Here is an 11,572-nt window from a genome sequence, read left to right on the forward strand (position 1 = left end):
TTTTTTTTTTTTTTTTTTTGTCCTTTTTGAGACCGGCCGCACCGCACTCAGCCAGTGAGCGTACCGGCCATCCCTATATAGGATCCGAACCCGCCGCGGGAACGTCGCTGCACTCCCAGCGCTGCACTCTCCCAAGTGCGCCACGGGCTCAGCCCAACTACTTCAGAATTTTAATGTCTACTGGGCTTCAATTATCAAGATACAAAAAATAAAGTTACCATTTTTAATTCCCATATCATCTAATAAAAATGAATAACCCTTTGAAGAAAATCAAAAATATAAAGTCTACTTTACCAAAGAGAATTGCCTTCTAAGTTTCTACTCATTAAATAAAAGATAAAATTTAACAAATACTGTTCAATACAGTGAAACAGCACCATTTTTTCAATAATAGAAAATAAAGGCCTACCTTTTTAATCTCCTTATAGAGTTCTAACTGTAATCTCGGAAGACTAGAATCCATCAAAGCCTACGACAAAATAGAAGAGATCTGTTTATGGAAGACACATTTCATTAGCAGTTCTAAAGAAGCTAAAAGGCAACTAAGATTTCAATTTTTAGGCAAAGTAAAATACAATAGCAACTTAATTAAGAACTTATTCATTAAGAGAGAAAAAAATAATGCAGGAAGTTACTGAATATAGGTATAGGTCTTTCACTTAAATTTAAAAAATGAAAGGAAAAAGAATTTAACTTTCATTATTATCAAATACCACATAATATCAAAATTAAAATGGCAGATGATTCAAATTAATGTTAAAGCTCTTAGAATAAACCTTGGTCTTCACCAGCTGTACATTCTGTTGGATGACGCACGCTCGGGCAATGCCCGGGAAAGTCTGTAGGGCCTGGGGTCTGTGGGTGCACCTGTAAGGTCAGAGCCCCTCACACTGGCCAGAAAGGCCTCTTGCCGCATCCTTTCTGCCAGCTCCTCCCACATCGCGGGCACGGATGCTCCCAGCCCCACGGCCCCAGTGGCCCAGAACCACTGCCAGCTGGAGCCTTGTGATCCTCACAGCACCCTTTCTTCCCCCACTGCTCACTCGCAAGCCAGGCCAAAATAATGCTCAACCCAGTAACATGGCTAATGGCACAAAGTGTGCATTATAGAAGGGCTTCTCAGGTGGAAGAAAGGGACGATTTTGGTGCCTTCCTCTCGCCCAGGGGAACCTCCTCTTCTAAAATGGTATTGCAGATGCTTGCCCACCAGGAAGAAAAGGAAATGTAATCATGCCGCAGTCAAAAGGTCTCCTGCTTTCATTGTGACGTGAGCACGTTATGCCTGCTGACCAAGCTGGTCTTACTAAAACTCATGTGGGTACACCTAATGGGTCAGCGAGCTTGAAAATCAAAACCAGAGTCACCTTTGGGGAGATTCTGAAGTATAATAATGTCTCAGAAGTTTTTAAATCCTGATTCTGTTGCTGCAGTTTGTACTGAAAGTCCTTAAAGGAGCAAACCAAACCGGACAAACATATTAAAACATTGCTTTTCAATTTAAAAAAAAAAAGCCATATCAAAGTTGGATGTAACTTCATAAATGTTTTGTAAACTAATATCAAACTAATTTTCCAACAAGAGAGAACTAAAACTCAGCCCCACTTAAGAGCAGGGAACCAGCTCCCACAGTCGGCAGGTCCCCAGGTGATGGGGGCACACCATCCGCCTCCTCCCCCTCCTGCACCCGCTCCCACACAGACACACGTTCAGCTGTGAAATGCAGCCCCACCGCCCACCACTGCCTCCTCTCTCACGGTCCCGTTACCATCCTAGCTCAAGACCCCTCTCTACCTTACTGGGCAGCTCAGGCTCCCACCGGGATTCTCTCTACCTTGGGTCTTTCTCCACTCCAAGTCACCTACAAGTCCTCACCAGGTCACTCTTCCTAAATAAAGCACTCCCTGACCATGTCAAAAATCTTCAAGAGCTCCTCATTCTCTTCCAAATAAAGTACAAATCTCTTGAACTGACCCTCAAGGTGCTCCATTCCCCAGCAGCAGACGACGGGTCCACCCTTCCCTCTGAACCTCCACGGGTTCCGGTGCCCTCTCGAGGCAGGATGCTGCCGTGGTTAAGAAGGTCTCCAACCTACTCTCTCACCTACTGGCTACCGCCTCCAGGAAGTCATCCCTGCCTCCCCAGATAGAAATCACCTCAGCCTCCTGAATGCCATGATGATCTGCCAGCACCTCGCAGAGCTCAGACTTCATACCACATACCTGGTTGTTCCTGTGAAAGCATGATTCACCCCTGAGACTGTACCTCACCTGAGGGAGCAGCAAGCTGCCAGGCTAGATCAGATCCCCAGTGCATTTTTCTATGTAAATGATGAGATAAGCAAAATGTGTCCCATTCTCGAGTCCTCATCATACACATATTGCAATACTCATGAGAAGACAAAAGTCCAGGACCTGACTGGTAGGTGACCATTCCTATGTCCTTACCCATCCCTTCCACCTGGCCTGGGACCCCCGACATTCTGCCCTCCCTCTGCCATGGTGAGGGCAAATCTAGTCAGATCCCAACCCCACTCCCAGCCTGCTGAACCTGACGCAGAAATCCAAGAGCAGCCAAACTTCACTGCACCCAGCTTCAAGCAGAAGGGATAGACTGCGGGGGACTGACTTCATCTTATGTTCAGGGGCTTGACCTGAGAAGCCAGGCTCTCTGAACCCAGAGAATGGAGACACAGCACAGGAGAGGAATTGGGAAAGTAGGAGGGAGAGAGCCAGGAAGAAAGCCCAGGACCTAAAGCTACAACCAAGAACCCACAGACTACAGCCCCCAAACACACATCAAGCCACTGTATCCAGCAGTTGTGGAAAACAGGCCTTTGAAGAAGACAGGCTAAAGATGGAACGATATCTACATGTAAAATGGCCAACGTAAGAGCAGTTTTGGGTCATACCGTTCTCTCTGCCCTTAATACCCACATGCCATGGACAAAGGTAAACTATAGTAGCCCTCTTTTTAGGTTTTCTGACTGAAAGTCAAAGATCAGGAATTGATATATCAGAAAAAAACCAGGCTGGCCCTGCCAGTAGGAATAATAAAAGTAAGCAAGGATATACAAGCCTGAAGAGGAGCAAGCTCAATGGGAAACAGGCCATGTGCAAACATTTTTTGGGGGGGCGCCATCCACACCAATGTCACCACTGGCCACCCAGCACAGAGACAAGGAGAAACTGACACTGGCCATGACCTCATCATGGGAGATGAGATGCAGGCATGAGCACGAAGGGCAGGTGAGGCAGAAAACAAAGTGACCGCTCCAGAGATGAAAGAGCACCTCCCACCGCTGCTCCCGACAGAGGCAGCTAGACTCCTGTGGCAACAGAAAGTGAGCATCCTGACCACGGAAAGAAGAAAACTGGAAAGCTCCAATAAACAAAGATCCCATAGAAAGGGGAACAGATACACGTCATCCTTAACCATTACAGAAATAGCCTTTGTAGGAAGTGTCAAAAACTATGTCAGAGAACCTTCCTCAGCACTGGTCAGCCTGCAGTAGGAACAATATTTAACTGCAGACAGCCAATTCAAAAGGCCCATTCACATACTCAAGGGTAGTCGAGAAGAAGGTGACCAGGATGAGTTAGGGACTCACACTAGAAGAAGGACAGAATTATAAAAACAAGGAGAGTTTTTGTAATTTTTTAGTATATAATTTTATAATTTTTATAATTTTATAATTCTTTGCCATACACTAAGAACTCGTACATGAAGGACTTTAATCTTCCACGACAGCAGAAAACAGAAAAAGGAACAGTAGACCAAAGCTATGGTGACGGTGACCTTGGTGCAAACTCTGCACTGGGAGCAACAACAGAGCAGGACAGGTATCCCTTCTCTCCCCACCCCCCATCCCCACCTGTCCCTCAACCCAAGTGGCTGTGACTTTCTCACTTTCTTATCCTTTTCTGGGACCTCCTTTCTCTCATTCATGTCACACTAACACCAGCTAACCTGCCAATTCTAGAAGTCACATCTTTACCTGCAAGCAGATCCACCTGGCCCAGGTCGTGGGAGGGGCAGGAAGAGGAGACGCAGGAAGGGAAGCTAGAGACACCAAAGCCAGACTTCTGCTTTCTCAGGTCTTCGAGGCTTCTCTGGGCTATGCCAGCTGTGCCAAACAAAAGTTGGTGCCCACGGTAGCATTTTCCCAAGATCACCTAGTGGGTGGCCACCATCAGTGCACTTCACTATGCGCTGTGTAGGCACGAAGGTAAATGCAGCTCTTCCTGATCCAGCAGGAGTAGCAAGCATGCCGGCATATCCCAGAGCACCTCCAGACCACACACAGAAACAAAAAAGGTGCAGACATACTAAGGGACTCTGCTACTTGGAACAGAAGAATGCTGAATGACAGCTCCTTCTCTTAGACTAGGATGAGGACAGCGCTGAGGAGAGCACCGTCTACACGGCTCTTACTTTTATAACTTTGTTGAGGCATTCATCAGCCACCATCCTGACATCTGACTCTGCATCATCACTGCACAGCAGAAACAGTTCCATAGCGATGCCCAGAAGTTTCTGAAATTCTGGAGAATTTCTAAGTAAAAAGAGAAAAGAAACTGTCACAGCCAAGAGAAGCCTCAGGAGACATGACGATGAGGGGCGATGAGGTATCCGGTATCCTGGATGGGATTCTGGAACAGAAAAAGGACATTATATAAAGATTTTTAAAATTCGAATAAAGTATGGACATTAGTTAGCAGTGATTAATTGTGAAAAATGTAGCACACTAATATAAGATGCTAATAATTGGGGCAACTGGGTGTGGGGTGCATGGGACCTCCCCATACTATCTTTGCAATTTTTCTATAAATCTAAAAATATTCTAAAATACGGTTTATTAACAAAAAAAAAAAAAAGAGAGAGAAATTGTACTTGCAAGACAAATCTCATTTCTCCCTTCTGTTTTAGTTATAAAAACCTGAAAAAGACACTACTTCAGATACTTAAATTCCAGATAGCCATCTGCTCTCTGCCAGAAGGTCTCTTTTACTTACTATATTATTCTTGGAACCTTGAAAATCAGTATAACAATTTTATCTTGCCTTCAATTTGTTCCACAGTACAACCTTATTTCACTATAGACTCCATGTGATCAAGATCAGGCCGTGTTTCTGCTGTGCTAGATAGACTATCCCAGTGTCACAAAAATTGGAGTCCGTGTGCTATTTGTAAACTATTTAAAGATGGTTGAGAGAGCCTTTTTCAAGCTGTCATGATCCAACTGGCTAAACACAGCCAAGAGACAAGCTGATGGGTCATGTACATGAAACTGACTTCACAGCATTCTGAAGTCCCACAAACCAGTAATACAAAAGATGTTCTTGAAATAATCCCAAGAATAGCAAATCCCAGTAACATGGAGCATGTGCTGTTCTTGAAACAACAAAATCAGATTGTTGTTTCACGATCTCAATCTATTCTGAAACAAAGCCCCTGCTTCCCCTTATCTCTTATCTAATAATTCCTACCAGTAATCAGAAGACAGCATAAGCCTAAGAGAAAGCAAAGGACCACATCGGTGATGATCAACAAACATATAAAAGAAAGAAACCAAACACACCACTTAGCAATGTTTCAGACCTTATCTATGTGGAACACAGTGTGACTACAGAACTGAGGGGAGGGCTCTGGACACAGAGTAGCACGCACTGTGTCTCACAGCAGTGCAGCCAACAGAAAGAGAGCAAAGCTGCATCTGCAGTTTTACACTTCCTAGAAGAAACAGCAAAATCAAAAACAGGCCAAGATTAATTTTAATATTTAACCTGAGACATCCAGAATATTATTTCAATATGTAATCAATATGAAGAAATTACTGAGATATATAATCATCCTTTTTACAGCACATCTCAATTCAGACACTACATTTTCATCAGAAAAACTTTACCTGTATTTAAACTTCATATAAATTCAGTTGAAAAAGTAAGTGCATATACCATTTACTGCCACATTTAAAAGTTCTCTAGTAACTAAATCAAATATCGATTTTTAAATTTAAATTTAATAAAATAGATATAGAGCTAATCAGGTTATCTATTTCTTCTTGAGAGAACTTTAGTAGTTTGTCTTTCAAGGAACTTACCCAATCCATCTAAGTTGCCAAACTTACTGGCATAAAGTCGTTCGTGATGCTCCCATATAACCTTTTTAATATCTATAGAATGCACATCGATGTCACCTCCCTCATCCCTGATTCTGGTCATTTGGACCTGCACTCTTTTTTTCCTATCAGTCTTATCGATTTATTGATGTCCTCAAAGAATAAGCTTTTGGTCTTATTATCTTTCTATATGCTTTTCTGTTTTCTATTTTACTGACTTCTGCTCTTATCTTTATTATGTCCAATCTTCTGATAACTTTGTACTCCATTTGCTGTCTTTTTCAAGTTTTCTAGGGTGGAAGCTGAGGTCATTGATTTGAAACCTTTCCTCTTTAAAATAGGCATTTAATGCTATAAATTTCCCTTAAAATGCTATGGCAGCATCCTGCAAGTTTAAAAATGATTGTTTTTATTTTCAATCAATTCAAAATGCTTTCAAATTTCCCTTTTGATTTCTTTAACCCATAGGCCATGTGGAAATGTGTTGTTTTTCACACATTTGGGGCTTTTCTGGATTACGTTTCTGTAATAGATTCCAATTTAATGATACTGAGGTCAGAGAACGTACTTGGCATAATTTGAATCCTCTTGAGACTTGTTTTGTGGCCTGGCATCTGGGCTATCTTGGCAGATGTTCTATATGAGCACTGGAGAAGAGTGTGCCTCCTGTGGGTGTTGAATGGAGTGTTCTGTAAATGCTGATCAGGTCACACTGGTGGATAGTGGAGTTCAAATCTCCAAGATCCAGACTTTATGCCTACATGTTCTATGAATTACTGAGAGAGGCTATTGGAATCTCTGATTACAACCGTGGATTTGTCTCTGTTTCTACCTCAGTGCTGTCATGTTTTGCTTCACGTATTTTTGAAGCCCTGCAGTCAGGTGCATAAACACCTAGGATTGTTATGCCCACCTGATGAACGGGCTCCCTTCATCATTATGAAATGACCACCTTATCCCTGTCCATGGCCTCTGCTTTGAAATCCGCCGCATCTGACAGTAACATAACCACTCCAGCTTTCACCCGACTCTTGGCATGGTGGACTTCTTTCCCTCCTTTTACTTTTAACCTATTTGTGCCATTATTTTAAACATGTGTTCCTTGTAGGCAGCATATACTAGGTCTTCCTTTTCCAATCTGAAAAATCTCTGCCTTTTATATGTAATGTCATTATTGCTATAACTAGATATAAATCTACCATCAGACTATTTCTTTCCATTCTAGCCCATCTTTATTTGTCTTTTTACCAATTCTGGTTTCTTCTGGATTGACTACTTTTATAATCCCATTTTATCTCCTTTTTGGTTTATTAGCTACAACTCTGTTATGCTTTTTGTTGTTGCTTTATTTTTTGTACTGTATATCTTAATCATACTCTACCTTAGTGACATTATACCATTTTACATATAGCATAACTCACTAACTACAGTATTATATTAGTTTCTGTGGCTGCTATAACAAATTACCACAAACTGTGTGGCTTAAAGCAACAGAAATTTACTCTTTCACAGTTCTGGAGTCCAGAGTTCAAAATTAGTATCACCGAGCCAAAATCAAGGTATTGGCAGCAGCATGTTCCCTCCAAAGACTTGAGGGGAAAATCGTTCCTCACACTGCTCGGCCTACAATCACTACCATCTTCAAGGCCAGCATCTTCAAATCTCTGTTCTACCTTCACATGGCTTCCTCTATATGTGTGTGTAAAATCCCCCTGTGCCTTTTTATAAGAATACATGTGATTGCATTTAGGGCCCACCCAGATAATCCAGGATAATCTCTCCATCTCAAGATAAGATACTTAATCACACTAGCAAAGACCCCTTTCCTTATGAGGTACCATTTACAGGTTCCAAGGATTAGGGCCTGTATTAGTCCATTTCTGTTGCTTATAACAAAATACATGGAACTGGGTGATTTATAAGAAAACAAAATTCATTTGCTTACAGTTTCTGAAGCTGGGAAGTCCAAAGTCCATTTGGTGGTGGTGACAGTGACCCAGGGGTCTCACATTACAAGACAGTGGAAGCAGAGAGAGCCGGAAGAGAGCAGAGACAGACTCTCTTCTTTTAAAGCCCTCAGAAATACGCCCCTGACCACCATTTTTCATCCATTCACTACTGCAGGGTCCTACAATCCAATCACCTCTTCAAGGCTCCACCTTTTGATTACCATAATAGGATTTCCCACCTTGTTAACAGTCACAGTGGGGGTTAAGTTTCTAATACATAAAGCTTGGGGGACATGATTCAAGCTTCAGTGAGTTTTGGGGGGACATAATTCAATCCACTACAGGGCCTGGTCCCCTTGCTGGGGTGGCAGCATTATCCTACCTGCCACAAGCATACTCCACTTCTGCTCTTCTGGCCTTCAATGCTATTGTTCTCACACAGTCTACTTCTACATGTGATAAACCCCAACATATATTACTTCTGATGTGAACAATCTAATTAGTCTCTGTTAAAATAATTTAAAAGTAGAAGGGGTATCTTATATTTACCACTATAGTCACCGTTTCTAGTGTTCTTCAATCCTTTGTGTAGATCCAGACTTCCATCTGGTATTGTTTTCCTTCTGCCTGAAACACTTTCTTTAAAATTTCTCATAGTGGTCAGCTGCTGGACATAAATTATTTCTGAATTTGTATGTCTAAAAAAGTCTTTATGGGCCGGCCCGGTGGCGCACTGCTACAGTGCACCGCTTGGGAGTGCGACGGCGCTCCCACCGAGGGTTCGGATCCCACATACAGACCGGCCGCTCACTGGCTGAGCGAGGTGTGGGCGCAGCACCGAGGGTTGCGATCCCGTGGCCGGTCCCAGTCCGGTACGGGCGCGACACTGAGGGTTGCAATCTGTTGCCGGTCACGAAAAAAGACAAAAAGGAAAAAAAAAAGTCTTTATTTCACCATTTTAAAAAATAAAATTTTTTACTGGGTTATTTTTCCTCTTGGTACCTTACAGGAGATGCTCCACTGACTTCTGGCAGATGACGTTTCCAAGAGAAGTCTGCTGTCATTCTTACTTTAGTTTAAGGTGGGTCTTTTTTATGTCTTGTCTCCACTGCACAGGGTCAGTCTTTTCTCTAGCTTCTGAACACATGAAATGCAATTATAGCAATTGTTTTAATATTGCTGTGTGCTACTTTTATCACCTGTGTAATTTCTGGTCAACTTCGATTGACTGATTTTTCTCATCATGAATCATATTTTCCTGCTTCTTTGCAATTCCTAGCAATTTTTGACTGGATGCCAGACTGTGACTTTTACCTTGCTGAATGTTATGTACTTTTGTATTCCTGTAAATGTTCTTGAGCTTTGCTTTGGGATGTAATTAAGTTACTTTGAAAGACTCTGACCATACTGGATTATGGTTTTAAGCTTTATTAGGCAGGATCAGAGTAACAACTTAGTCTAGGGCTAAGCAGGCAAACTCTTGTGTACCTACCTGATGCTCTACAAAGGGTGGGGTTTTCCACTGTAGCTGGTGTGATTAGAAATTCTTCCTGGCCCTGTGTGAGTTTCAATAATTGTTCCTTCTAAGCCTTTCAGGTGATGCTGTCTCCAGCACTAGGCCATTTCCTTATAAGCACATGCTCGTCAACACTTGGCTGAACACCTGAGAGGACCCTCTGCAGCTCCCCTCTCTCTGGTATTCTCCCCTAGGGGCTCTAGCCACATTAGCCTCTCTGGACTATCAATTCTGCCTCCTCAGCCAGCAAAGCACCAGTCTGCCTCAGTTTCCCCTCCTAGTGTTGTGGCCTGGAAACTCCTTCCAGGTAGTAATCTGGGGAAATCGTAGGAATCAGAACATTCATCTTCCATTATCCCAGAATCACTGTTCTTTGCCTGACGCTCAATGCCTTGAAAACTATTGTTACATATACTTTATCCATTTTCAACTGTTTCAGGCAAGAAGGTAAGTACTGTCCTTGCTACTCTACCTTAGCCAGAAGAAAAAGTATTTCATGATTTAACTTAACTTTTTTTTTTGGGGGGGGGGAGGGGGGACTGGTAAGGGATCATAACCCTTGGCTTGGTGTCGTCCGCACCACGCTCAGCCAGTGAGCGCACCGGCCATCCCTATATAGGATCCGAACCCATGGCCTTGGTGCTCCCAGCGCCGCACTCTCCTGAGCCAGCCACAGGTTCGGCCCTAACTTAACTTTTTAACATAGCTAATATCACTTCCAGTCACGAATATAAATATCTATTAATGTTAACTAATATTCTCTTGTATACATATATCTTAATTTTTCAACTCCCATACTGATAGGTCATTAAGATTATTTTTAACTTTCTAATGGGATGAACAGCTCTGCACCAGCATCAATAAACACATTCTTAAGGGTAAACACTTAGAAGTGAAACCGCTAGGTTAAACACACGCGATAGCCTAAAGCTTTATATTTTTCCAAACTGCCTTCTAAGAAGGATGTACCACCTCTGAAAAAATTCTGAGTATTTTTTGATTTGTGCCAATTTGATGGAGAAAAATGCTCTTGTTGTTTTAGTCCCATTCTACTGATTACTAGTGTCTTAGTTAGCTTGAGCTGCTATAACAAAATACCTCAGACTGGGTGGCTTAAATACAGACATTTACTTCTCACAGTTCTGGAGGCTGAAAGTCTGACAAGGTGCTGGCAGATTTGACTCCTGGTGAGGGCCCTTGAACAGCAAGATTTGATGAGCATCCAGGCTGGTGAACATATCAAGGTGCTGGGAGGGCGGCACAGCCAGAGAGGGCATGGCAGCTCCATGCTCCCCTCCCCCACACCTCACCCTATACATCTCTACCATTTGGCTGTTCCTGAGTTATATTCTTCATAATAAGCCAGTAAACATAAATATTTTCCCGAGTTCTGTGAGCCATTCTAGCAAATTATTGAACCCCTGATTTATATACAGCTGTCTGGTTGGAAGTACAGGGGGCCTCACAGGACTTGCAACTGGTGTCTGAAGCAAGGGTGGTCTTGTGGAACTAAGACCTTCAACTTGTAGGATCTGACACTAACTCTGGGAAGATAGAGTTAGAAATTAATTGGCTTGCTGGATACCCAGTTGGTGTTCGAGAGTTGAAGAAATGATTGGTGTCAGAAAACACCCAATCTCGGGGCCGGCCCAGTGGCGCACTGCTACAGTGCGCCGCTTGGGAGCGCGGCGGCCCTCCCGCCGAGGGTTCGGATCCCACATACAGACCGGCCGCTCACTGGCTGAGTGAGGTGCAGGCACAACACCGAGGGTTGCGATCCCGGTCCGGTACGGGCGCGACACTGAGGGTTGCAATCCATTGCCGGTCACGAAAAAAAAAAGAAAACACCCAATCTCCAAAAGTCCCCACTTCCAAATATCATCACTTTGGGGGTTAGGGCTTCAACATATGAATTATGGGGGGGACACAAACATTCAGTCCTTAACAACTAGTAAATTTGAACATTTTTCCATAGGAAGCATGAACTAA

The 11,572-nt window shown here is 43.0% G+C and overlaps 1 protein-coding gene across 3 annotated transcripts in view; it reads right to left on the bottom strand.

Annotated features, from left to right (window-relative positions):
* Window positions 1-4,529, bottom strand: part of HTT (huntingtin) — a 118,699-nt gene extending 114,170 nt beyond the window's left edge. For all 3 annotated transcript variants that reach the window (XM_008577971.1, XM_008577972.1, XM_008577973.1), the window contains exons 1-2: window positions 4,432-4,529; window positions 410-469 (exon numbers count right to left, since the gene is read on the bottom strand). In XM_008577971.1, coding sequence (XP_008576193.1) covers window positions 410-469; window positions 4,432-4,515 — 144 coding nt within the window. In that variant the 5' untranslated portion in view covers window positions 4,516-4,529. The remainder of the gene's footprint in view (window positions 1-409; window positions 470-4,431) is intronic.
* Window positions 4,530-11,572: the final 7,043 nt, after the last annotated feature.

The sequence above is a fragment of the Galeopterus variegatus genome, unplaced genomic scaffold (assembly GCF_000696425.1).
Source record: "Galeopterus variegatus unplaced genomic scaffold, G_variegatus-3.0.2 Scaffold1613, whole genome shotgun sequence".
Lineage (NCBI taxonomy): Eukaryota > Metazoa > Chordata > Mammalia > Dermoptera > Cynocephalidae > Galeopterus > Galeopterus variegatus.